Source organism: Mauremys reevesii, linkage group 10 (genome assembly GCF_016161935.1).
Source record: "Mauremys reevesii isolate NIE-2019 linkage group 10, ASM1616193v1, whole genome shotgun sequence".
NCBI classification, from domain to species: Eukaryota; Metazoa; Chordata; order Testudines; family Geoemydidae; genus Mauremys; species Mauremys reevesii.
In genome coordinates this window covers 17,415,275-17,443,238 of record NC_052632.1, presented here as the reverse complement: position 1 = coordinate 17,443,238, position 27,964 = coordinate 17,415,275, and the positions used below count along the sequence as shown (strand labels likewise).

Here is a 27,964-nt window from a genome sequence, read left to right as displayed (position 1 = left end):
CATAAAGTTCATTGCAATTGCAGTTTTATTCAGAAACTGTACTATGAATAGTGTGCAATAGTTTCTAAAGCAGATTAGTCTATTAGTGAAAGCATCTGCTTAAGGGAGAGACGACTTGGCTCTTTAGGTGTATGTGGTTTTAGCTACATTTAGAATTCACAAACAATACAGATGTTAAAATAACTAAATCTGTCTAGCAAAGTGAGCATACATTTAAACATTAAAGCCCAAGAGTGAGAATGTACATGGAAAATATCTTTAATAGTAAAAATCAATTGAACAGCCCAAGATTATAAACACAGCAAGATCATAAACAGAGCTTATTTTAAGTTCTTCTAAAGTGACAAGGTGCAACAAAATGAAGGATTTCAGTCTGCTAAAATCTGAAAGGCCAAATTCACTCACCATTTAGGTGTCCAGTGTCTTAAAATGCTATGTTTTTAAATCAGTTTAACTGAAGGGAATACTAAAGCACTCTAAAAAAAGCATGGTCCTAACATGGGACAGATCTTAAAATTCAGATATACTATACAGTAGAGACTTTGGGCAAGGTAACAAAGAATTCTGAAAGCTGCTCCAGTGCTCAGATGGGGCTGCATTATCAGCTACCTTTTTAGAAGGAAACAGACTTGTGTTGTTTAACTAGGGACTCTTGCTGGGCTATTTCCCACTTTTCAGTATAGCCACTAGGTAAACAAAAAATAAAGCTAGAGTGGCTAACTAGAGTGGCTACCCATGACCAACCCCGCTGTGTGCTAGACATTTTAGCTGCAGGTTGTTACAATGCTGTATATTAATCCACTTGATCTCAGTGCTCTAATAGGGAACATATCTAGCTATTTGACAAAATAGAAGTTATCCTCACCTCAACTATGAATACAGAAGTAGTGACAGTGTAAACTGCACATCCTTATTTCAGATGTTTAACACCGGAACTTTCTTAAAAAAAAGGTATCAGACTTAGCAATCGTTGGAGTGTGAGATCTCTAGCTATACCAAAACTATTCAATTAATGTAGTTCTGTCCCCATTAATGTTTTGCCAAGTAAGCAGTTAAGTACTGATGTATTTAGCCACAGTATTGCTATGTTGGCATCAGACTTTAGTTCACATTTATAGTACAAAGCTACTCACCTCAAAGATTCAAATACTTTACATAGTTTAATAAATAGACATTGAGGTTAACAGGTACTAGGCTATAGAAACAGCCTAATGGTTGGTTTATTTAACAAGTTAAAAATACATGTTTTACAAATAACTTGCTCATTTTAAAACTTTACACCAGTAGATTATTCTATCGATCAGCTACGACCAATCAAGGGAACTTTAGTATCAGACTCCAAACATAAAATGAGTCCTGGGGTGTTTGAAACAAGGGTAACAATTTGCTCTGACTTTCAATTCAATGGAGCTGCACAAGGTATAAGCTGAGGCAGTATTTGGTCCACTTAAATTTCAGTCAGTCTTGAAACAGTTCTTAAGTCTGCTTTTGAGAAAATATTTTGAATAAATCAGGAGTTCAGAAAGCTGAAGCCATTAAATTTGTGAGCATTTACCCATCCCTGACTAGGATGAGACATGCCTAGCAGGAGGTTATTGTAAACTTTTAGGCAAGTAGTTGTGGATGAATAAATCACAATTCTTCTATTTATCATGGCAAGAGACTTGGAAAAGGAAATGTGCACTTGGATCTAGTTTCATTGAAGGCAGGGCCCAATATCAACAAGTAGGAAGTTTCACATTCTGGAGGATGCTTTCTCCAAACACGTCTGATAGAGGGGGAAAAAAAAATCCAAGATTCATGTGTTCCAGAAGCTGCTGAAAATTCATGCAGTCTGAAGGGTCACTCTGGTTTAAGGAGTGGTTTTAGGTAGTCACTACCTTGGTTTAGTTACATGACAGAACAGCTAGGATCTTCATTTTGCTGGAGATGCTATAAAGAGAAATTAAATAGGTTAAGCCTGATGAACTACTGGGTATGCACAATTTAGCATCCCTATTGTAATCAAGGTTAATAAGAGAAAGAATAGAGAGGAGTGCATGATTAGGGGTTAATTATTTACCTTCTAAATAATTCCCATGTGGTTTATTCTTTGTTCTAGAGAAAAAATTTGAAGGTTAAATGTCTGCATTAAAGGAAACCTTAAGCCATAACAGGAGATGGCTTCTGAATTGCCAACTGCTCAAAGCAAGCAAGACAATTTAATGAATTCAAAGCTTGTCTTACATACATGCAAAAATCATGCTTTAAGATAACTAAAATGGCGTAAGGCAGAAGCAATAGGAAGAAGTTGTGCTGTAGTTTAACAAGGCATCTTGCATGTTCTTTTCACCTACACAACACATGAGGAATTCTTACATCTCTTCACTACTCTTCTGGCTTTTCCCTCTTGTAATACTGTAGGACCATATGGCTCTCACAGCATGGAGTCTTGCTAGTTAAACCACGTTTTGTTGACAGAAGCAAAATAGTTTAGCTAGACATTATTACTCTATCAATAGTGCCTTCAAAGTTTGATTTAGGCTGCTAGCAAAGGTCAACGTTGGTATTTTAACACAGGATTATAAAAAGTCCTATTTAGTATGTGCTGTATTTGAATTTCAACCCCGTTTAAGAGCTTATGCAGAGCCATCTTGCCGACAAGGCTGGCTATAGCAATAAATTGTTCAGTGATATATTAAGATGAGCCCCAAGAAATGTACTGATTCAAAACTGATGGCAGCAGACCGGGGGGGGGGGGGGGGGGGGTTAGTTTTGCTTCCTCAGCCTGAAGTGAGGCTAATGAAAACAAAGCTGTCAGTCTCAGGGTTGAGTATGGGGTGCTCAATTAAAGAATGGGAGCTGGAGTTTAACATCTAGAGCTGGACTGAAAAATGAGAACATGTTTTCACAGAAAGTTTCTATTTTGTTAATGTTTTTTTGAAATTTTCCAACCCAGCATGAGTTCAGTGAATCGTGGGACTGTGGATGGGCATGAACGTGCAAGTTTACATAGCAAAAACAGCTGAAAGATACGAGTCCCTGCATATCCCTGGACTTTTATCCCATTTGGCTGATCCTGCTAGGACAGTGTCACTGGGATAGGGAGTCATTTTAGTTTAATTTTAGACTAATTAAGCAGCCTGTCTCAATCTAGTTTGAGACTTCATAATGTTTAATATGAACTCTAAGTGTCATCTTCCAAAATAGCTTAGGAGTGTAGAATTGCACTCCTATTTGCATTCCTTTAAGGAAGGGCAAAATGTCTGTCTCCACTTTCTATTCAGGAGCTCACCTACATGACACCACAAGCCAACATGAAAGTTAACATGATGTTTTGGACTCAAGCTGATTAACAACTTTACCAAGTTAAGGCAGTTTTATTAGAGAACAGTGATTCAGTATCAATTTGTTCTTAAAACCACAGCTTCCAAACACTTATGAGCAGAACATTCTCTTCAAACTAGCCAGTGTACAGTTTTTGTGTAGAAATACAGGTGATTATCTACACCAGCAGTTCTCAACTGGAGGGTGAGGGACACAATGAGCCTTCCTACTCATTCCTGGGTCCTGCAATGCCACTCACTGACGTTTGGCCCAGCCTCCTCTCCATGACAGAGGGCCAAAGTTCAGTGAGTGATGTGACCTGGTGCATGGGGGTCACAAGGCCCACTAGCACTCTGATACCCACAAAGACCTCAGGGTATTAATACACTTAAAAAAGTTGCCTAGCCTATGCAGTTAGGCAGCAGGATCAAAAGGTCTGATTTAAAGTAGATTCTACATTCGTGTGTTTGGGGAGTTCCAAGTTAGAGATTAGGGGTACAGGTTTTTTTTTTTAAGTTTAGAATCCCTGATCTACAGCAACATTTCAGGAAGTTCTGTACCTTAGTTCTGCACTGTAAGGTTGTTACCAACTAATATCAGTAAGAAGTTAGCCTTTCAAGAGCCTAGTACTGTAGTTTGCTAGGTGCCTGGTATTTTCCCTTCTAAAGCACCTGGATGTATACTGAACAAGAGGGACAATTGGTTCATTCTAAATGGCATCTCCTGTATCGTTTGTATGTGTGACTTGGAGCAAGAACTGGTTAAGTACAGCCACATTTCTAGGATGTGAGAGATTGTAGATACCTCTAAGACCCATGGCTGCAAAAGTCAGGGCTCTATACTAGATCCCTGTAGAAGAAGGTGCAACTCCAAAGGCCAATTTTATTCTAATGTTTGATTGTGTTTTGGGGGAAGGTAAGAGCTCTGAAGTTGGGAGGGATACCTAAGTAATCCCTCACAGTTAGTATAAAGCAGCACTTAGAGTAGTCTACTGGCTTGCATGACTGTTCCAGCCAAAATGGGAAGTCCTATTGGAGTCACCACTTCCACAGTCAGAACACTGAAAGTTGTTTGAAGTCTTCACAACTGTGAATAACTGACGCAATAAGAAAGTCTTGGTACCAAACTTTAATTTAGAATTCAGTTTTAAGTGATTTAGGTGACCAACACAAATCAAATACACCAATTAATCTTTATTGCTAGGAGTTTTGTAATCCACAACTCAAGCCCCATTTGAAGGGTGTGTGGTGGGTCTTTCAGATGACACTATGATCCAGAAAGTGCCCCCCCCCAAAAAAAAACAAAACAAAAAAACACACACAGACACTAGGTAAGTTAAATAGCCAAAGCATGTTCTGGCTTCAAGTGGGCTTACTTGAATGTATGACCTGCATCTGTTTTCTGATCCCACCTGGAAAGTAAACGCAAGGGAAGAGACACTAGTGGAGGTGGGGAGTAAGCTGTAAGTAGATATCTATTATATACAGTGGATAAGTTTCAAAAGCACCTATGAATAACGGCCTTAGGAGCCCAAGGCACTTATGAAAATGTATTCAAGGGCATTTAGTACTTGTCAGTGGAAATATTTTCCTTCTATAGTCCAGATCTGAAGTTGCTATTATGAAACAATAAGGACACACTGAAATCTGATATTCCAAATGAAGGAAGTCACTCCCCATCCCTCTTCTGCTTTGTGTCCACAATTGTGCAAGCAACAAAAGATTTAACTAGGTTACAGTACACAAGATTTCTAGCTGCAATAAGCTATATGCACAATATTAGTATAAGTATTTTGTCATCAGTCCTGTCTTATACTACATTTAGCTGGTGAACTTGTTCCTGGGCATGAACAAACAGTAAAAAGGCTCTGCTAGTTGTAGTTTCAGTTAATCTTTTACTGTCAGAATGTTAATTAAAATATGAACCTCTAACTACAGCAACAGATCAGATATGTGAAGCACTGATTTCAGCTCACATGCAAAGCCATGCCGAGACTAGAGAGGCAAGAGATTTCAGCACTACTGATGAAGCAAACATTTCTGCAGGAAAACAAGCACAATGTGCACTCTGAAACAAGCATCATGCTCACTCTGGTCTCACCTATTTTGTGATGCTCACAGGAAACAATCATGACACCAAACAACATTTCTTTTTTCTTCTTTTGGTCTGACATCAGGGAAAAAAGAATGGCAAGAATTGTAGGCCATGGGCAAGACTTTGGGGCGTGTTTTTAGTAGTGTTTACTACTAAAGAAAGCCACTGATTACTTCTGTTGCTACTATGTTCTGAATGCAGAAAGATTCTTACCCGACGATGAAACTCCATTTCACTCCCCGTTATTTCTTCTTCATCAAACTCCTCTTCCAGTTCACCACCTTCTCCTCTGGATACATGTATGACCTTCCGTTCTGCTGTCTCCTGCAATAAGTTGTGTCCCCCTCTCAAAATTAAATAAGCTTGTTTGTTCTTAAGCAAATTGAAGACTAGAAAAGTCTCAACTGGTTATTGCTTCACTAACCTCTCCATCAGCATTGATGAGTGTAACACCAATGTTATCCCCAGTTCCCCAAGACTGCTGGGATTTCCACACCAGATCACTAGGACTCTGGTTTACACCAGCATCAGCACCCCAGATCTAGAGAGAGACACACACACACACACTTAACTGATGAGCTTTTAAAATAAAGGGTGTTTTTAGGTCAGCAGACTGGTATTGGAAAATTAAAGGCCAAATTCAGTTTTGAGTAAGTGTTTTACGTGGGGGCTATAGACACTAGACACCTGGTCTAGGAGAAATACGGCTGTGAGGTGCTCAGAAACAGGTCTAAGTGATAAATTAGGGCAGATTCCGTGAATTGCCTTTGGAGTTGGTGGAACACTGTCTACCCACTAGGGTGGTGGCATGGAAGAAGTGCAGCAGGAAGAGCTGCTAATGGGAGGCTCTACCTATTATACCCTCTGAATGTAGAGTTCTTGTTCCTGGCCAACCATTTTGTCCCACTAAGCCAACAGACTTTTGAGGTCATTCATCTAGTGCTGGCAAGTCTGTTTAATGTTCAGTAGTGCCTTATCCATGCTAGTAAACCTGTGCAATTATTCTACTGGGCAGAAAGATCTGTTCTGAACAGGGTCTGAAAGATGTAATCAGGCTTAAGTACCACACTTGCTTAGAGTAGGTTTAACAAATATTGTGCTTAACATGCTGGGGGCAGCATGGGCTCAACATTGCTGCCACTAGAGCAGCTGAACCAACAGCACTAACAGTTTTTTGCAAAAAACAGAAGTCCCCCTTCCTCCAAACAAACCACTTAGTGCAGAGCAATGCACAGGTTCAAGTTCACTACCAGGCAAGCAGCCTGCACTACTTCAATTGCCCTGCAAGGTGCAAGGAGACAGCTTGGATTGAACAAGCCCTCTTTCTAGGCCATGGAGCAGCTCTACAACTGCCACTCCAGTCTATTCGCCTCCACAGCCCTTGCTGTACTAATCAGTTGAGAGAGAAGGTGACAGGAAGAACTGCACAGCTTAGAAAGTGAGCTGCACAGCCTTTATGTTCCCCCAGGGCCGCCCAGAGGATTCCAGGGTCCTCGGGTCTTCAGCGGTGGGGGTCCCCACTTTGGCTGCAGGGGGCCCTTCCACTCCAGGACCCGCCGCCGAAGTGCCCCGAAGACCCCCAGCGGTGGGCCCCCCTGCTGCCAAATTACCGCCGCAGCAGGACCTGCCGCCGAAGTGCAGCCAGGTCTTCGGTGGTAATTCAGTGGCGGGTCCCGGAACAGAAGGGCCCCCCGCCAGCAAAGACTGGGAGCAGAAGATGCTCCAGGGGCCTGGACTCTGCCAGAGTTTTCCGGGACCCCTGGAGCAAACGAAGGACCCCTGTCCAGGGGCCCCTGCGAGGCCCAGGGCAAATTGCCCCACTTGCCCCCCCCCCTCTGGGCAGCCCTGTGTTCCCCCAGCCCATTCCCCACTGGCCCATTCTTAGCTTGTAAATGAAGAAAACTAAACCTCTTCGGCTCAGAACATGCCCCACTTCAACAACTGCAAGTGAGGTCACTTCTAAGGTTGGGATCAGGCCTCAGCTATTAAGATGGTGCTAAGTCACTCCATTCCAAAAGTTGCACTGAAGTTTACCAGCCAGGCCATCTCAGTCTTGCCAAATTGTCAGAGGAAAAAGTTTCCCAGCATAAGCATTAAGTATACTTGCCTTCTTTACATGATGGTAATTAAAAAACCCAAATCTGACTTTTAAAGTCAAATAGAATTACTTGCTTGGCAAGTCAGATTGGCAGGGCAGTGTTAAGTTACTTACCGTAACTACTTGGCCTGCCTGAAGGACAAACCGAGCAGGGAATTTGTATGTTATTTCAGACAAGCTTCCAAGCCGTCGTCTTAGTACCCATCCAGTTAGTGATTGATCCTGCAGTTGGAAAGGCAAGATACAACTTCATATCCCCTTGTAATGGTAACTAGATGGACATCCTACAGAGATCACACCTACGTGCGGTCATCATTTGTTAGTCTAGGCCATTTTACGTTTCCTACATTCTGGTTTGAAAGGTACTGTTCCTTTCAAGACAGGGGCCATTCTTAAAAGTATAAACTTAGTTTAACACTATGTTCCATGTTTGCACTGAAGAGTCTGGCAGCAGTGGTTGATCCCATAGGAGTTCCCGAAACACGGATCAGTGACTAAGTAGTATGTATTAGACTTAGTAACTATATAGGTTTGTCTCAGCCTCATCATTCACTAGAAGCATTCAGGATAGCCAATAAGCAGCTTTTAATTCAGGGCAACAGGCGTCAATAGCACTTTTTCTTTTGGTTTAAGAATGTTTGGAAACATTACTCCAGGATAGTGGTTATGAAAGTCAGACTGGATCATTTTCTCCAATGAAGAATGGCCATAAACTATTTAGGCTGAAGGATGCCACCTCTATCAGTCTTCTTCATACCATTTCAGTCTACATGTAGTCTCAGCTAGGGTTAGGCTGACTGATTTGTGACATTTCATAACATCCAATTTTTAATTCTCAACTTTTTCCATACTAAGACTCCACTTCTCAGTTTCAAGTTATTCATTAGTTCAGAAGAGCGCTCTTTAGCAGTGCCAGTCAGTCAATAAGGCAGAGAGGGGATTCCAGACACTGCGGAAGAGAACTTTAGAACCATTCTAAGGTAAGAATGGAGACTAAGATGTATGGTCTGAGAAACTAATCTCTATCCTATTCTGCAGCTGTCATTTTACAGTGGAATGAGAACTACCATTGTTCATATAGGCTTGTTTGGCTACAGTGTTACAAGTTCAGACACATTTGAATTGAAGACTTTCTATAGTCCAGTTGCCATTTTAAGAACTGATCATCAGGTCATACCTTCTGCTTTAGAGCAAAAGCTACCCTTGTAATGCAGCATTTCCCTCTGGTCCCTGTTAGCGTCTAGGGTTCTGCAATGTTGGGGAATAGGACCAAACCACTTATTTGGAGAATCATCCCTTCAAATCTGTGATGATTTCCCTGTTTAAGACATTCTCGTACACAATATCCCATCCATCCCATAGGAAGTAGAAAGCCTGCCCTGGGAAGGGAGTCTAATGGCATTATTGTACCTTCTTCAGGAGCCAAGATCTCATGGGTAAGGGTGTTTGCACAGAGGCTATGGGTCTTGGCACAACAAATATCAAAGACTGTTAGTAATCTTATGCCCCTGAATTTTCCTCGGTCAAAGCAGTAGTAGAAGTACTACCTGTTCTATTTGTGACTCCTCTAAAGAGTTTGTAGCGGTCAGAAGTTGAAAAAAAGTTTCTTGGCCTGTCTGACCAGTGCCTTCTCCTGGGTATTCTGCTCTGAACCCCCTCCACAAAACTCAATTAACTCCCAGCACTAGTGAAGCGGGGATTGTGGGCAGCTTGGGCTACTAAAAGCAGTCTACCCAGAGGCATTCTTCTGCCGTGGTTCAGCAACTCATGCTTAGAACATATAAAAGAGTGACTTTGAGAGCTGTGGATGTTGTCCAGCCTTTGACAAGTAGCCAGCCTAAAGCTAACCACTAACTACCCAAGGTTGGGAGACCCTACTTCGGACTACTTAATTTGGTAGGGTACTTGGCATGTTCTTAACATGCCAGTTGAAGAATACTGGGATACCAATCTTGACTGTGGCTTGTGCCAGACTTCCCAGCACAGAAAAACAGTTAATTGAGTAACCAGAACCCCCCCCCCCCCAAAAAAAAAAACACCCCCCAACAACCCACATACACCAAGCAGTTAGATATTTGTAGACTGCTGGATAAACTGGGTAAAAGCTATCTGATTAATTGGCTGCAGAGTAGGAGCCCTGCCACAGCTAAAACAATAAGCTACAAGGGTTCTAAACAGCTGTTATTATCTGACACACTAAGCATCTTATATGCTTTTATCCTTGATTAAACTGGACTGATGGTCTTTCTGCATCCACAGACCTACCTATAGCTTTCAATAAAGTGGTATTGGTTTCCCACAAACTCTTGTGGTTTCTCTAACCAGCCACAGCTGCTACTGACCATTTCTTGAACAATATGAAGATGGGTATATTAATTTAAACTAGTTCTTGAGGCTTAAAAGAAGAAAAATCACTAGAAAAGCAACATGCTGAATAAACCGGGCCTTATGATACTGGGCTAGATGGCACCACTTAGTTGAATGTGCCAATATTGGTTGTGTGTATGGGAAAAGGTGGTTGAAGTTTGATGGGCTATCAGCCATTAGAGAGCAGGGAAGGAGGAGTACCTCGTCAGAGTTGTTTTTAAGCTTGACAAAATTCCCTTCTGTGTCAATTTCTTCTATAGACACATTTCCTGAACATGATGCATGCTGAACAATTTTAAAGCTGACACTGTGCTCCCCCTTTTTGGATTCTTTCAGTTTTCTCTTTTTTCCATGCAGGAAGCGACGCCCATGGCTGGTTGTTGCCTGGGTTGCAACACTTTGGGAAGATGGACTAGATGACAGTTTTAGCCTAAAAAGAGTCAAGTGACCATGTTAGGTATGCAAGTTGTGCCAACCCTATTGTGCCCAGACCTAGTGTAGTTTCCCCTCTGTCCATACCAGCTTAGTTGTAGGCTTGAGTGTGGTATTTTATGGCAAGGAGTCTCCCAGTGAACAAATGTGTGAAAGTTTATGGCCTGGTTTCCAATTTTTGCAAGAAGAGTTCAGAGCAAGCTATGGAATTTCCACCTCCTCTCCCCCCTGTCCCTCAGCTGTTGCATTAATTTTTTTCCCTTATGGACATGGCAGGAATTAAGATCAGTCAACAAACCCCTATGGTAAGTGGTTAGACAGCCAACCAACTTGAAAAAGCATTGAGGCTTAACATTACTATAAGGTCTAAAGGAAAGTTGGGCAGCCAAGGGATTCATTTTGTCACTTCCTAATGTTACTAATTGCTGTTTCAGGGTACATGAAGTGTCAATCAATGCATTTATCATTAAAAAAATGATTGCATATACTATAGTATAGAGCCCATCTTCAGTATTTTACATACCAAAGTCAGTAGTCTGAGTTCTCTCAGTAGCCAACTGGGAACAAGATTAACTTCAGATTTCTCCCCTCCCACTCAGTACATAGACTTATAGAATGAAGGTATGTTGGAGGAAGAAAGTCTTCTTGTATTGCTCAATATTGTATCCTACCTCTGTTCTTCTCCTTCCAGCATCTTTCTGTAGGCATTTATTTCCAGATCTAGAGCCAGTTTCACATCTAGTAGATGCTCATATTCTTCCAACTGTGCTTGCATCTGCCGCCGCGTTTGTGCCATTTCTTTATCTTTTTCAGCCATACGTCTTCGATGCATCTCACGGTCATAATCCAGGGTCTCCTGTAATTCTCTTATTCTGTTCTCCAATGCACAGTTCTTAGATTTAATTAATAGATTAGTTATCAGTGAGTATTTTGATTAAGAGATGCTAAAAACAGAGCTCAGTCAAGAGCAATTTTGGGGAGGGCGGAAAAGCAGATAATGTCTAGAAAATACAAATGTCCTCAAGAAAAAAATCCAATGATCTCATTGAAGAATGGTACCTGGCTTTGATAATGATTAAGCTGGGATGTCAAGGTGTCAACTCTCATCTTTGTTTCCATCAGCTCCTCACGAGCAGCATTGGCAAAGTCGCTATTTTTTGCGGCAGAAAGTTGGGCATTCTCCATCTATAAAAAAAGTTAACTGATTAGGACTCTGGTGACCTTTTGTTCTAGTAAAAAGGGCTACCAAGTGATTTATACATACAGATTTAGTTGCATATGTAAGAAGTAGAGTATCTTAATTTGCTTTCAGTGGAAATTGATTTACCAGGACATAATTCATCATCACATAACCCTCATCCAGCTCTCCACCACTACCTAAACTATGGAATATTTCCTATTACACAGACTTGTCAACAGCACAGAAATGAGGCCACTAGAGAAAAAACTCTAGTTCACTAGTGGCATCATGGCTAATGGGGTAGGAAGCTGCCTTGGGACAGTACAGGATACTAGATACGTTTCTTTGAGTGTCAGTAATCTAGTGCTCTCACACCAATGCTGGTACCATTGGCATAGCCATGTTTAACAGTGTAGTCAGGAATCTAACTAATCATAGTTGAGTTTGAGGTGATGTTCCTTTAAGAAAGGGGAAAAAGCTAGAGGCAACAAATGCTGTAACAGCAGCAGGACCCCTACTGAGAAGAGAGAACCATCAGGTCAAAGGAGTTAATAGAGCAGGGTAAAGGTAATGTTAGTGAGTTGAAGACTAAATAGACAAATAGGAAGGAAATGAGAAAAAAAAACAGATCAAGGAATCCACTCAGAAAAGTACGAGCACATGTCTCTGCAGATAGTACAGAGGGCTTGTAATACTAGAAGTGTCTCCATTAATAAAATTCTTGGACTAGATTCCAATCTCAGTCACAGGTGAAAAATCTGGAGTATCTCTGGTATTTCAGTGACATTACCAATTATAACTGGACTCAATTCTGGGCTGAGGGGTGGGGTGACACCATTAGTATCAAAGTACTTTTGTAATCCTGTCCTGGTAGGAGGGTTGCAATTACATCAGTTACCAAAACTGGTAGATTAAGTTAATTCACCTTCATTACACATGTGCACACTTTCTTTAGAGGAATAATTAATCCTGCTGTAACTGGTACGCAGTTTCAGACTTTTAGTACCATGTTTCCTAGGAATTAAGATCATGATATTGGCAATAGACTAAATTCTGCTTAGTTATTATACCACATTAACTTTGGTGTGATTGACCTGGCCCTATGTATATAACATCGATGCAGAAAGTTTAGATATTTGTAATAAGCACATCAGAACCAAGATTGAAGTTTGCTGATGGGATGTATAAAGTTTTATAATTCATACTAACCACGCCTGTTATGGAGGATAGTATATCTTTATAAAAAAAGTGATAAAGAGGCCTGTGGCACCTTATAGACTAACAGAAGTATTGGAGCATAAGCTTTCGTGGGTGAATACCCACTTTGTCAGACGCATGACAAATTTGAAAGCTTATGCTCCAATACTTCTGTTAGTCTATAAGGTGCCACAGGACTATCGCTTTTTACAGATCCAGACTAACAACGCTACCCCTCTGATACCTGACACCATGCAATATGTCTTTATGCATATCGACCAATTTTATAGGACAGTGAAGTGACAGCAGAAAGCAAATTCAATTGGCAGATCTTAGAGTGTTCAGAGATTAAGTGATTCAGGATAGTGGCTCCTACTGAGGAGCCCCAAGTATTCAATTAATGGGTCTCTACTACTTGAAGCAGATGGACCACACTCAGGGTCAAATACATTAGTCGGCTAGTTTAAGGAAGGGTCAAAAGCTTCCTTGTCATATGAAGATGCAGAAATCATGACAGCTTGTTCATTTGATTTGCAACTTTTGAAAACTCACTTTGGCACTGAATGTACGCTCCAAGTCATCTTTGTATTCCTGAATTTGTTCTTCATGCTCCTTTCTGAGTCCTTGCAGAGCATCTGAAAGTTTGCTCTCAAATTCCCTCTGACGACCAGATTCTATTTCTGCTATCCTGCTCTCATGGAATCTTTTTGTTTCCTTGAGCTCCTAGAGGAGGAGAAAAAAGTATATGTCTTAAAGGTCAAATGAAATACCACCATTTAACTTGAGTAACTGATCTTATGCAACTGCTTTAACAATGAACCAGTTTAGCAAGTCAATCACACAATACTAAAGCAGATGTTTACTGTCAAGTACTTGGTCATTTGTTTTTGAATCAGGGGATTTAGAGATGGAAAGGCCCATTAGATCATCAAGTTCATCTGACCCTGCTGGGTTATTTTCCCCATGGTAAATCTATTACTTTCTACTCTTGTTTTAAAGATCTCCAATGGGGTTCTCACTAGCTGAAAAAGTGTATTCCCCTGAATGTTGGATTATGTGGTCAGCACATTTTCCTAATTACCAATCTACCTAGAAAAGACAATAGCTTTTTTCCTAAACGAAATCAGAAATGTCTTTCCCCAACCCTTGTCTTTATTTGAAATTCAGTGGGATTTTGGCTCTTAAGTCACTTAGACATTTTTGAAATTTTCATCCTAAAAAAGTTCCATTCTAAACCTGAATGGAGACTAAATTAAATTAATCCTATAGTATATAGAACCTGGTTATGCAGCAGTCACCATGAAGGATACAAAAGGAAATCACTTAGAAACAAGAACTTGTGTTCCCCTACCTCTGAAGTTAGTAGTTTTTTAAATTAGACATCCAAGTAGTATTAGCACTGTAGTTATCTTAGCAGGTGTAATTTGAGAGAAAGCTAAAAATCTGTCAAAATTGTAAAGGTTTCCAGGTGTTTGCAGAAAGCCTAAAGTACACCAAATCTCATACTCCAGCAGGTAACTGGTTAAACAAATACTCCCCCAACCCCTGTATTAGAAAAGCAACTTAAACTTTTACAGGTTATTTACACTAGCATAATACAATATTAACTACTGGATTTCAATGAAGCTGTGAGGCGGAAGGAGCAGGGCCAGCTCTACAGTTTTCGCTGCCCCAAGCAGTGCGCAGAATTGCCGCCGCGGACGGCGGGGGCAGTCCGTGTGCCCTTAGGGTGGTAGGCGCGTTTCCGTAGTGGCAGCAATTTGGCAGTGGCTTCTATGTTTAGCTGAAGCCACGGCGGACAGCTAAACATAGAAACTGCTGCCGAATTGCCGCCACCACGGAAACACGCCTGCTGCCCTAAGGGCACACGGACTGCCCCCGCCGTCCGCGGTGGCAATTCTGTGCGCTGCTTGGGGGCAAAAACAGGGACTGCTGCCCCTTGCAGATTGCCGCCCCGAGCACCAGCTTGGAATGCTGGTGCCTGGAGCCGGCCCTGGGAAGGAGAGAAACATGCTCAAATATATTATGAGATACTGATGTTACCTAAATTTGTGGACATCCCTGGAGTTTACCCACCTAGGTGGCTTTTGCTGGCAGGCAGAGGGTCATAAGGTTGATTCAGCTAGTTATCTTTTTATGAATCAAGTGCATTTTAACATTGATTTTGTAAGGGTATCCAGGGGCAATGGCAATTGGCATCTAGGAAATCCTTGCTAAAATTAACTTAGACATACATCTTCATGAAGGCGTTTCTGGAATGTCATTTGTTCTTGCACAGTTTTCATTTGGTTTTCCAGGTCCACTCTCCTCAACATTTCTCCATGGAGATGCTTTTTGGTATCTTCCAATGCCAACTTAAGCTAGGAAAGAAAATATTTTTGTGGTAAATCAGAATGCAAGAAAAGTGACATTTTTACACTAATAACAGCCAAAGATTAGATTTCAGGGTTACTCCTACAGTCAACAACTGAGTAAGGGAAGGAACCTTTCTGATTTAGTTCACTATCAATAAGGTCCAGAATATGTTTGGTGTTCTTCACATGGAAGACACTTGCAGTCCTGCTCCAAAAAGCTTAATGGAGCAGAAAGCAGCCCTGTTCCAAAAGTGATCAGATCTCCAGAGTGAATTAGGCTACTTAACAAACCAAGTATTCAGAAGCCTCATTAATCACTGACCAGCTAAGTTGTAGAACTACTGTTTTCGAACCCTACCCAGCCAAGGAACCCTGTTATGCTAGGATTATCAGTTGTACAAGACTATTGTCATTTTCCCTCCATAATACTAAATGAGGGAAGCCTCAATTTGAGAGGAGAATTATGCAAATCCAAAGGCCTGAAAACAATATATGGTGTGCATTTATTGTAAATAAGTGTTCCTTCTAAAACTCAATTATATCCTGCAAGTGTAATTCTTACACTAAAAACCAACACATCTACATTTTATGGCAGCATTTTAAGCCATCCTAGTGAAACAGACACTTACCTCATATCTAACAGACCCCAAACTGCAGTATTCTATTAATCTTCTCCAACCCCTAAAGAACTCAAAACTGAACTAATAGTATCCTAAACCCAAAATGCAATACATTTCAGGCAATTTTTACAGTAAGAAGAGCTTTTCACAACCCCCACCCCCCAAAAAAAACATTAATTAAATCAAATGGGTAGAGGGTTTCTCTTAAAGTTAGGGTAAAAGCACTTAAGATACAGTAAGAAGGTCCTTCAATCCAAGTGAATAGGTAGACATTAATTTTTCCCTCCCTAGTATCTGCCATTTCAGGGGAGGTTACACAGGCTGTAACTAGCATATTAAGAGCAAAGTTTAGTCTCAGCTACATGGACAGGACTAAAGAGTGTCATTCAATTATATGAAGTCAAACTAGATGATCACAATGGCCTTTCTGGCTTTGTAATTAATTCATGTTATGAAGCAGGATTACAAGCCTCACAACATAGTTCCCCGACCCAATATTTTGGTCAGCATAGATGGGTGACCAGGACAAATCCTTCTCTCTCAATCCTTACGTATTAAGGTACAAGGAACTTCATGGAGTTTTTTAAACTTTAATCTTATTTTCCCCAAAAAGTGTATAAAGAGCAACAGAGGCAAAATAGAGAGTCCGGTGTGGGAAGTCATAATTGAACTTCTGGTATCACCAACCATGAAATAATGTAGATTCTATGCAACATCTATCTTACAGTGACTATTTGATCCTTTAACTCTTGAAGGTCGCCCTCCAAACTTCTTTTTCCACTCAAAGCTGTTGCTAAGTCAGCCTCCTTGGAGTTCAGCTGAGCATCAAGGTCTCTTATGTGAGCCTGTGCCAGGTTTAAGTCAGCTTCTTTTTTAGAATTCCTGCAAGTGAAAGTTTTACATTCATAAGAATTTACTGCTGGTGGGGAGGGAACAACATATTTCATCTTGTTTACATTTTTACCACAGCCAGCCATTTCTTGTCTATTTATAAATGGTTAAGAGTAGCACTGGAGTATAATTCACTATCCACCATCACCCAAAAGATGAAACTAGACAAAAAACCTGCATGCAAACATTAACATCTGTATTATTTCATTGTACCCTCGAGTCACCAGTTCATTCTGTACATGCTCTTACAGTGCACACTGCAGTAGCACTGACACCCACCCACTCATCTAAAGTAGTCACAGATTTCGCTATCTCCCCTTGAGTATTTTCTGAACAGACGGCAACTAGAAGCTCTTGTAGCAGTGGTCGTGACGAGGGTGAGAAAGAGCAATTCTCCTTTCAAGTAGCTAGGGGATAGATCTTTAAAATTTGACACCTGCTAGCCAGAGAGGGGGGAAAAAAACTGAGTCCTATGAAAGGGCAGCAGTGGTAGAAATGCCAACAATCTTCTTTTCTCACCGGCTGGGAGTAAGAGTGGGCATTGCCCCTTTGACCTTCAAACAGGACCCTCAAAACTTTTTCACATCTTCCTCTGGACTAGGTGAAGTACTTCTCTGACTAGCACGTCTGGCAAGTTTTTCAAGCCCAGGTTTAACATGTAATGCTGGGACAGAAGGGGAATTTCAGTCAGCTGAGCTGTTAGTTCAGTTACACGTCGCACCAGGCACACGCTTAGCATCTTACTTGGCTCAGGCAGACACTAACATTAGGGATGTTTAACTGTTGCCTCAAACTTTAGCCAAATCTCTGGCAAAGCAGCTCCATTCTGGCAGGAAACGCTTCTGGAGCCATCCACTAATCCAAGTGCCAGCAACCTGTAATGACACCACCCATGAGAGGGAGGAGTTTTGGCCCCAAGAGGCCACCATCCTGGCTATGATCAGAGCAGGGCACAACCCTGAGCATGCTCAGTCACTGGCCTCCTGGAGCATAGGGCTTAATAGTGTGGGGTTATGTGGAGGGGGAAGAGGAGAGGTGAGCCAGGAGAATGGTATTGGATGGCCAACAGGCTGCCTCAGGACTAGATGGGCTGCCAGGCTCATCCACCTCCACTTCATTCTCAGAGGGAGATCGGACCCTGGCATCCAGGACAGGATTCTGGTAACGTGATTTTTATGTGGAAAAAACAGGACACAGTAGGAAGTTTGGTGGGCCAAGAAGGTATGCACTGGAAAGTATTGCATGCCCACCGCTTTCCCCAAGCAATCGATGGGGCTAGGGAAGAGCATGGGACTCATTCAAAGGCACTATAATGTTTCTGGCCTCAAACAGCTGTAACAGACACAGATTTGTTAGAACTGATACTGGAAAGTGACATTCCTGATTGTCAGACAGTCCTTTGCTGAAATTTTAAGGAACAATCCCATATTTTCTCATGGTGAAATCAACAATCTGGGAAGTGGATGAATTGTGAATTTATAAGCCAGGGTTTCCAACTGGTCACTGAGTTTGTCCTCTCCCCTATCCCACAGTACAATTTCATTGTGCATTATTGCTGTTAATACAAGAAGTTAAGACAATTATTGGTTCCCCTGCCAATGGATATAAAATTCAAATACATCTTTACTCTGTGTAGTTATGATTAAGACGACAGACATTGTAGGTCATCTGTTCCTATTCATATGGACTTCTTAGTCTGCAGGTTTGAGTTTTATTAGACACATTCCCTTTCTGGAGATGTGCTGCCATATTCCTGCCATCTAAGTCTACATTACTCCTTAACATAGCTGTTGAATGACTGTATGCTGGCTTTTAGAACTGTATAAACTATTTCATAGTTAGCGGGACTGCCTTAGTGGTTGGCTACTAGGAATAGTGGGTGCCACCCCGCAGTACAGAGTTATTTTTATTCTTCCTCCAGTCCTCAAACCAAGATATGGATCTCAGATTGACTGGAAGAGCTTAAACTAGTACTGTATCTTCAAAGCCTGTTTCTTACTAAAGAAAGTTAACATTGGGGTTTACCTATATGTGTCTAAGATCTGAGGACATCCAAAACACTCAGAAGATTCACTTATGAGGCCCCATTTTGCATCACTTAACTACACCTTGAGGTGGAAGCATCATATTTGTATATTCAGAGTTACTTGTATCTCTAAAACCAGTTACACCAAGTATCTTCCTATTTATTATTTGTATTTTCTTCCTGTGCCCTCTCCTGTTTTCATCCCTCACTCCTGTTCTGATCCCTCTCCTGCAAATGTGATGAGATTATGTGTGAGCTGGTGTGACTATGCCAGTCATTCTTTTCAAGCATCCTATAACTAGCTCTTTAGTTACCACTATTGATCTAAATATGCACTTGCATCTCTCACTTCTTTACACTTTAAAAGAAGTGTACTAAAACACTTTGTAGTAAACCAAGTTGAACAACTAATGGTTATTGCTTGCAGGAAGAGTGTTAGATGCTGTTCACCCCATAAGAGTCCTAAGCTATTTAAAGGGTATATCAAGTTCATGACATCCAGGAAGATAAGGTTACTCCAAGTCATCTGAGACACTTGCAGTTAGACTGCACACAAATAAGCACCTCTAAATATTAGGACTTTGATCTAGTACATGTTTTGCTGAATGTACTGTAAAGTCAGTCATTTCTAAAGCCAGGGGCGGCTCTAGGCACCAGCAAAACAAGCCAAATCTAGGGGGCGGCAGGGGGGCGGCGGGGCGACGGACCTGCCAGCATGCACTGCGGCGAGGGGCGCGCGTTCGCTGCGGCTTCTGACCTCCCGCAGCATGCGGCAGCGCAGCTCTGCCGAAGCGGACCCCCGCGCCGCCGGCAGCGCCAGAGGTCCAGCCAGCCCAGCCACCAGCGGTCAGCGTCCCCTGCCAGTCCGCCATCGCTGCCGCTCGCGCTCCCGCCTCGCCCCTCCGCGCCTGGGCGCTTAAAACGCCGTGTCTAAAGTCTCACTGTTTCAGAAGTAAAAAGCACCAAATTCTCAGGATTACAGATCAGCCAAGTTTAAGGTTCGATAAACAAAGCCTGTGGAGTTATCAAAACACTAAAAGTAGTTGAAAAAAATTCAGAACTGGCATCAGTCCTTTCCTTGCTCTCCAATCACAAAATGAGAGAGTAGGTTTTTATGAAGCTTAAACTTCTGAACCAAAACCAAGTATGCAAGACACAAGTCCAAGAGTTGTAAGCTGCTGAAAGTAGCTAAGTAGAGAAAGCATTTGCTCCAGTCTAGGAACACCCACTGGCTTTATTCCTGTACAGGTTTGGAATGGGAATACTTTAGAGAACTACTAAACAGCTAAACCCTAGCAATACATATCGGCATGTAAGGGCCACATTAGGGTAGGAGTCTTAACCTAACAGGCACCTCTGAACAGGAGTCGGTTACATCGGGCATCTATAAGCACACCCCACACGGGTAACCCATTAAGGCCGGGCTCCCTCATAACATTAGCTGAGGCCTGTCATTTGTTTACAGGTGAGCGATCCCCTTATACTTTTATTAGATGCAGCAGATTCGGTTGTCCCTCCCTGGGTGCTAAGCACCTGTTCCCGGGAAATCCCAGTACCACGCACCAATCTGCGAGCTGCCTGCAGGAGCAGAGACCAGCAGGGAATTTCGAGAGGCATTTAGCTATTGGAAGAAAGGAAGGGGGGAGGGCCAGGGACGCAGAAGAGGGGGGGCGGGGTGCGCTAACAGTAGCCGCTGGAGCCAGAGGCTACTCCCCCTGCCATGTGACTGGGGCCAGGCCGTGGAGAGCAGCCCGGCTAGCGCCGAGGGAAGGGAGGAGACACCGACCTGGCGTGCAGCTGCCGGTGCTCCTCGCTGAGCTTGCCCAGCTCCACCTGCAGCGTGGCCCGCTCGATAGCGATGCAGTCCAGCGCCTTGCGGGCATCGGCCAGCTCGGTCTCGTAGCGGAGCCGCAGGTTGCCCAGCTCCCGGCTGCTCCCTTCCTCCTGCTCCGCCAGCCGCAGCTGCAGCGTCGATTTATCGGCCTCCAGGGCCCGCACGCGGTCGATGTAGGCGGCCAGGCGGTCATTGAGCTGCTGCAGCTCCTCTTTCTCCTGCAGCCGGCTGAGCCGGGTCGGGCTGAGCGGGGAGAACGCGGCCGAGCGCCCGAGAGCCCGCCCGCTGCCTCCCGGGGTGGAGGACACCGCCGTGGCCATGGCAGCGGCTCTACGGGCACGATCCTCGGGGCTAGCGCGGCCGCCGCCCGGGGCGCCTCGGGCTGGGCAGGCACCTTCAGGCCCTTGCTACATCCATGGCAGGCAGGAAGGAAACGCCCCTTTGCAGGTCACCCCCAAACCCAGCCCCTGCACAGCCGAGCCGACGCCTCAAGGAGACATGGAATCCCGGCGCCCGCCCCCTGCGCGCCGCGGCCTCTCACTGTCCGGCTCCCCCTGCTCCAGCCCGGGTATAAATAGCCACCACCAGCTGCAGTTCCAGGGTCCTTCCGGCACGGGCTGCGGCACCGGCGGCGATTTAAAGGGCTAGAGCTGCTGGCTGGAGGAGGAGGCTGTACCAGCCCGGGAGTGAGAGCCTGTGGGGATCCCAGCTCCGGGGGGGTCTCCCCCCTTTAGAAAATGGGGAGGGAGAATTTTGTTGTTCGCTTTTCAGTAGGGCAGTGAGTGAACGCCACGCTCCGCTTCCTTTTTCAGCCTCCCTGTTCAGATTAGCCGGGCTGGAGGAGATATAGGCCTGGTCCAGAGGTACGAGAAAAGACATGCCACTGATGGGCGTGGGGAATGCCCATTGAGACAGTTGCTAATTCTGAGTTTATATTCAGCACCATAAAGGGACAGATTGAAAATTTCCTATTTAGAAAAGCGTCCTTCCTTGTGTTACCCATAGCCGCGTTCCAGTGCTTAATGTGTGCCTGGGCTGAGACCCCCTTCACCTCTAGGTCTGGCAATTCATATCCCCGGCACCTAATTGCTTGAGCCAGCCCCATCTGCTATGTTCAGATTATTATAAACAAAGAATCTCTCAGATCTCACTTACCTTTTCAGGTTGGTGCTTTGCCCTTTGTTTACCTTTATTTTATTTTAACATTTTATTCAGACTAGTCAGTGAAAAGTAAATTAGTCTTTTCCATTGTTTCTTTCTAGACATTTTTAGCTTTCAGGTCAGTTTCTGGTTCTCATCCATGCACCCACAATGTGCAGTGTTTAGGATGCAAATTGCTGGGGGGGGGTTTACATCCAAACAAAAATGTTGTCACTTACACGTGAAGCCATCGTGGAAACAATTCTATCAATCATAGGTTTGATAAAATTGAGTTTTTAACAACACTCTATTTTTGTAATGGCCCTTTCAGAAGGAAATTCACTGGCAGTGGTAAATTTCCTTTATTCTCATTTGAGATTGTAATTTCCATGGATGACTCTTACTGTTTGGAGGGCAGAGCCTGTGTTCTTTGCATACTCAAACCTTAGGCAAACTCCCACAGATTTTATTGAGAGTTTGCCTGAGTAAAATGGCATGGAGGATTTCAGAATGTTGTTATTAACATTATTTATCATTTGTATTGCAGTAGTTCCAAGATGCCTCAATCAAGATCAGGGATCCCATGTGCTAACTGCTGTCTCTACACAAAGTAAGAGAGAGTTCCCTGCACCCAAAGAGCTTGCAGTTTAAATATGCAAGACCAACAAAGGAGTGGAAACAGAAAGGTGAAGTGGATTGCCCAAAATTCACAGAGTAGGTTAATGGCAAAGCTGAGAATAGAACCCAGGCCTCCTAGGCCAGTGCCCTATGCATACCATGGTGCTTCCCACTAGATTGGGCCCCAGGTGTATAAAAATAGATAATATTTTAACACAAATAAGTGCCATCTATCCACTTTAATGTGGTTCCATCACTGAGACTGCATCATAGTCTCCGAAGGAAAGTATCCTACATCTGTTTTCTTTACTAATAATATGACATAGGTGACTCCGAGATGCTTTAGGTGTAATTTGTGACTGTGGTACTTTTAGCTGTGCTGGTCCATGAAGAAACTACACTACTTTGAATGGGGTATAGTGAGCTGCGTATTCTGCCCCTAACCGGCATGCTGGTCAGGTACTGTGCTGGGGAGAAGCTGTCAACTGTGCTGTCACGCTGCCTCCTTTTAGGCAGCAAGGCTGAAATACTGACTCCACTGAAGTCAATGGCAAAACTTTGATGGACTTCAGTGGGGCCAGGATTTTACTCTGAGGCTCAGACCCACAAAGGTATTTACGGTCTTGAGTTTTATTTTAGGAGCCTAAATGCCTTTGTGGATCTGGGCCTTAGTTTTCACAGAGTTGGTAGGAAGGAGCAGAGATTTCACTGTCAGTAGTGTTGTAGGTGGCCATTGTGCGGAGTGCGTCTTGCACCCTCTCCATTTTATTCACCCTACTGCTACATGCCCATGACATTCTGGTCCTTTATGTACAAATTAATTAAGCCCTACCCTACAGTTTACAATGTATGAGTAGTCTGCATGCATTGTAAATTGCAGGAGTGGGGCCCTGAAGTCTTAAAATGCTTTAAAGGAAAAGTCAGGGTTTTAGTAAATTTATTGGAGGCAAATTATAACTTGTATTCTTCATTGTTATTATTTATTCATGACAGCCACTTCACAGGCTGCTAGGCACTTAACAGAACATACCAGAAGACACAATCCCTGGAGAGAAGAGCTTGCTATCTAATCATATCCACTATACATGAGAAAACTACTAAGAGTTACGTACAATAGACGGTGTAATAGAAGAATGAGTGACTCAGGGTTTATTCTACTCTTCTTAATTTGTTCAAATAACAACTGTAAAAAAACAAAAGCATAAGATTGTTTTGAAGTGGCACACAGTTCATGCAACCATATGCAACATAACAGAGACATATGATCATCTAGTTCTTATCCCTGTAAAAATAACAGGAACTGCTTCCTCTTCTTTTCTGCAAATCAGCGTAATTTCTTACTTTAATAATGTTATTATTTGCCAATAGAAAGATTGACTCAAGAAAACTATTGATGACTTAATTCTGAACATGTGCCTTCAGGAGCTTCATGAGTACATGTGAGGGCAGACTTTGGCTCTGAATCCTCATTATCTTACAAAGGCACAGTGTGATCATATGGCATGATCATGTTTGAGGGTTGTGTGTACTATCCAGCTGTTCAAATGCAAATAGACATAATCAGTTTTATCTGTTGTATTCTTCATCTAACCCCCCATGCAAGAATAGGAGAAGACAGCAGAAGGTACATTATGAGTGAGTAATGGAAATCAAGAGCTGATTCTTATTTTCTGCCCTAACCACACTTATTCAGGATTGCAGTCTGGGCTCTTTACACCAGTGCTTCTCAAAGCCGGTCCACCGCTTGTTCAGGGAAAGCCCCTGGTGGTCCGGGCCGGTTTGTTTACCTGCTGCGTCCACAGGTTCGGCGATCGCGGCTCCCACTGGCCGTGGTTCGCTGCTCCAGGCCAATGGGGGCTGCGGAAAGTGGCGTGGGCTGAGGGACATACTGGCCGCCGCTTCCTGCAGCCCCCATTGGTCTGGAGCGGCGAACCGCGGCCAGTGGGAGCCGCGATCAGCCGAACCTGCGGACGTGGCAGGTAAACAAACTGGCCCGGACCGCCAGAGATTTTCTCTGAACAAGCAGGGGCCCAACTTTGAGAAGCACACTACTTTACACCACTGGGGTGGAGTAAAGGGGCTGGAATCCAGATGGAGCTCCTTATTGGGGAATCTCCACAGTGTAGGCCAGATTAACTTTATTCCACATTTTCATATAGCCCTCAGCACAGAGGCATGTCAGGAATGTCTCAGGAGCAGGAAAAGGTGCACTGGACTATGGCTATTCTGGGCTCCAGTGTGTTCCACAAGCAGCCATTCCAGTCTGTTTAACACCCATGTAGGCACATGTCATAATTTAGAGCAGACCTTGAAACTGCTCAAAGTTATGCCCTGGGCTCCACCGGATCAGGCCAGAATTCAGAAGGTGCAATGATGGCATAAACCCCCTTTGTTCTTCCCCCTCTTGGGCAACAATACAGATTCTGGCCCCTGGTTGTTTTCTGGATTCATGTTCTCTCAGCCATTGAACCCCTGTGGTTTTTTTTTTTAAGGATTGTATATTGTATTGTACTATCCCAGTTCCACTTGTGCATTTGCACTGTCAGCTCTCTGGGACAGGGATTGGGTATATGTTGGCACAGTTCATCTGTTGTACAGAGTTGGTTAACTTGTGGTGCTACAAAAATGTGACACTTTTACTGGGGTGGAGTAGCACTTTTCTCCATGTGTGAGATCATTGGCTGCAGAGAGGCTACTCATGGAGTAAACTAGTATTCAACATGAAGAATGAATTTGACCCATAATAAATAATTAGAGCTTCATAGAAAAATTCAAAAGTACAATGAAATATAGCAAAACCAAAAACCTTCTGAAGTGTTTGCAGGTTTTTCCCCCTATTTCTTCTACCAGATCTAGAACTGGTGAAAGAAAATGAAAAATGTGAATGAAAATCGGGGAAAAAATCCAACTAAACTATTTGCAGGTTCCCGCCCACGCACATTTTCTGACCAACCCTATCAATAATAATCATGAACTGACAAGCTTTTAGATGTCCCTGCTCTCTAGATGGACATATCCCCTTGATATATGACTGATCTGAACATGGTTGCAGACTGGTATAGTTTACGAATATTATTTAAACAAAAATGTTTAGGCTACAGGCCGTAGGCCAGATGGGTTCATTAATATAAAAATAATGAGAACTGCACTGGCAAATTCTAGGAATGGATGCAGAGTTTACATAGTTAGCAGAGGTTTTCACAACCTATCAGCAGTTTCCTTTCTCTTACAGCCTCTCTCCTTTTTCATTCAAAAGGACCCTTCCTTAACTATCAGTTTATGGACAGGATGCTCTCAAATCAGCCTGTAAACATTCTAATGCTTCTGGCTCATGCATTAGTCCTCAATGCTTCTGTCTCTGTACCGAGCCTCACTGAAGTGGGATTGTGAGACCTGACAGCTTGATAATGGTTGTGCTAATGTATTACTAATAATAACTGGATGGGAGATGGAAACTCTTTGAGAAAGTCAAGAGTCTCCCACCAGGAAATTAGAGCAATAGAGGTTAGAAAGTAGTACCGGGATATATCACAGTTAAATACCAGACTAGAGTTGTGTGGCCTATAAAATGGATTCGGAACACACCTCACTTCAAGGAGTGAAAAGGAAATTACAGTCTTTATGTCACTGATTTTAATATACACAAATAGGGATTTAACCCCCTTCTTTGCCTTTGAATCATACAAAATATCCACAAATGAAATTTCTATGTAGTATTGTACACATAATACTTGACTTGTCTATCTAAATAAATCAGGGTGAGTTTCATAGTGCTTGCTGTGTTTTTTGTCTTCTGTCAGCACTACAGGCTTCTTTTTAAAAATTGCTTTATTTCACACTGGTCAGCACTAAACAAAGAAACAAACTAACAGCCATACCATGTGAACTGTTTATAAAATCTTTATTTGCCTCATGATGGGTTCTCGTCCATTATACTGCAGAATTGATGGCTCAGTGTCAGCTAGACATCACATCTTTTTACTAATAGATGGTAAGCAGTCAGGAAAAAATGAGATTTTGGAACTGAAAAATTACTAAAACATTTAAAAGTGGTTATTTTAAAATAAAATGACTTTCAAAAGTTACTTTTGGACCCAGAGTTGTGGGACTTTATACTTCTTCTTTATACACACAATTATTCGTGTGTACATTTTCCCCATCCCTATATATATTTTATATTTTAGAAATTTTAGCACTGATTTTTATCAATTTATGAGCCAAGTGTAAAAATAAAACAACTGATTTTTTTCCTGACAAAATCTGAAGTAAGATGTGTGTACCTGATAGCAGTTTTTGGTCACTGATGTCTTTTTTTTCTGATATAGTGTCATATTCTTTCTTTACATATCAGTGTATTAGACTATTCTGCTCTCAGTTACAAATACCAAATAACTCTATCCACATGATCACAGTCTGGAAGGATATCTACTTCTTCATACTCTCACCCCCTGACATTTGCCAAGAACACACATTGACATCTATACAAGATCCCTGTGTGGAATAAGAAAGTGGGCCGAAATTCTGCTCTCAGTTACTCCAGTTTTATAACTGTACTGACTTAAACAGAGATACTGTGGATCCATTCCAGGATAACAGCAGGCTTCAATATTCGATCATATTTGAATCTGTGTTTTCACTTTGAGGAAAAATGTCCCAAGTTATAAGGCAGAGGAAGTCCCAGTGGAAAATTGCTATCAAAGAAAAATTTTGACACTTGGAAAACAGAAACATTCACACTTCTTTTCCTACCAGCTGTATTTGATATCCTCAAATTCTGAATCTCCAGAATTTCCAAGTAGTCTGCTCACTCCCCTCATGCCCTTCCCATCGCCATCACTGCAGAGTTTCAGTGAGCAAAAGTAATACTCTTTACCTACTGTTGAGTTTTGTTTATCTGCTGTTGTCCACGGCTTGCAACAATACTGATGTCCCCAGAGCTCCTGGGGCCAATTTATTTACTGTTACCTGATGTGGCACTGATATACCCCAGAACACTTTACTCTTGGCAATTGCATAAGTCATCACAATCAAAGACTTTGGGGGAAGTAGATCAGTGACATATTTGCAGGAGGACAGAAAATAGGCTCAGGAATTCAAATTTGGCATGTTCCTAGTCCTCAGTAGGGATGCATTTTTTGCAAAGTTAAGGAATACAGACATAATGAATAAGTAAACATAACATACTTTGCCTCCGCAGTATACTTTCCCTTTGACTTATCTGCATACAGATCTTCATCTGTGCATGTTTACACATTTTCAAATTATGCACACAATAATCACCTCAATCCCTCTGTAAAAAGATATGCCACAAAACCACATAACAATCATGTAAATGTGTTAAAAATTGAGCTCCAAATGTCAGTACTAATATTTTATTGAGGGCTTTGACCATTAAAGTACAATAAAAACTAAAATGTATGCCATCTGAATCAAGTTGTGCTTATTTTGGAGAGGAAAGTAGTGACATTTAAGACATCTGCTACTACTGGACAGGATCATAAATATGCAAATGAGTCACAAGTGGTTTCAGTTGAGGCTGAAAAGGAATTTGATCAGAAAAGATGGACAATTTTTATTAAAATACTTGAAACAATGACGAGTTGTATTCATTGTGGGAGTTAATAGTATACTCATTTAACCATAAACAAAAAAATTCAAAATAAAGGCACTGTTTCCTACCTGCTTTTCTGGCCATATACTAATAGCACTGGATAAGGGGCGATGTGGAGCACAATGCCTTCCGCAGCTCCTGGGGATCAAGGCTACACAACCATACTTGAGCTGCGCCAACTTACACCAGCAAAGAA

General features: G+C 42.4%; 1 protein-coding gene and 1 long non-coding RNA gene across 6 annotated transcripts; one reads left to right on the top strand and one right to left on the bottom strand.

Moving 5' to 3' along the window:
• Positions 1 to 7: 7 nt before the first annotated feature.
• LOC120373802 (lamin-L(III)-like) lies at positions 8 to 20,867 on the bottom strand. 5 transcript variants are annotated; one of them, XR_005585732.1, is made up of 14 exons: positions 20,352 to 20,867; positions 16,374 to 16,530; positions 14,909 to 15,034; positions 13,227 to 13,397; positions 11,357 to 11,482; positions 10,969 to 11,189; positions 10,067 to 10,295; positions 7,613 to 7,720; positions 5,825 to 5,941; positions 5,614 to 5,724; positions 5,407 to 5,472; positions 4,682 to 4,717; positions 2,063 to 2,097; positions 8 to 1,932 (listed from the first exon to the last, which is right to left on the bottom strand). XR_005585732.1 is itself a non-coding variant. In XM_039492719.1 (12 exons), the coding sequence occupies exons 1-11, from the start codon at positions 20,717 to 20,719 to the stop codon at positions 5,434 to 5,436; spliced, it is 1,773 nt and encodes a 590-aa protein (XP_039348653.1). In that variant the 5' UTR covers positions 20,720 to 20,867; the 3' UTR covers positions 8 to 1,932; positions 5,407 to 5,433. The 5 variants fall into 5 exon arrangements, 3 of the variants coding, with proteins under 3 accessions (XP_039348653.1, XP_039348654.1, XP_039348652.1); XR_005585731.1 differs by lacking the exon at positions 4,682 to 4,717; XM_039492719.1 differs by lacking the exons at positions 2,063 to 2,097; positions 4,682 to 4,717.
• A 125-nt stretch (positions 20,868 to 20,992) lies between these two features.
• On the top strand, positions 20,993 to 23,891 carry LOC120373803. The gene is made up of 3 exons (XR_005585733.1): positions 20,993 to 21,262; positions 22,087 to 22,225; positions 23,151 to 23,891. It is a non-coding gene; the product is annotated as an uncharacterized LOC120373803 (long non-coding RNA).
• Positions 23,892 to 27,964: the final 4,073 nt, after the last annotated feature.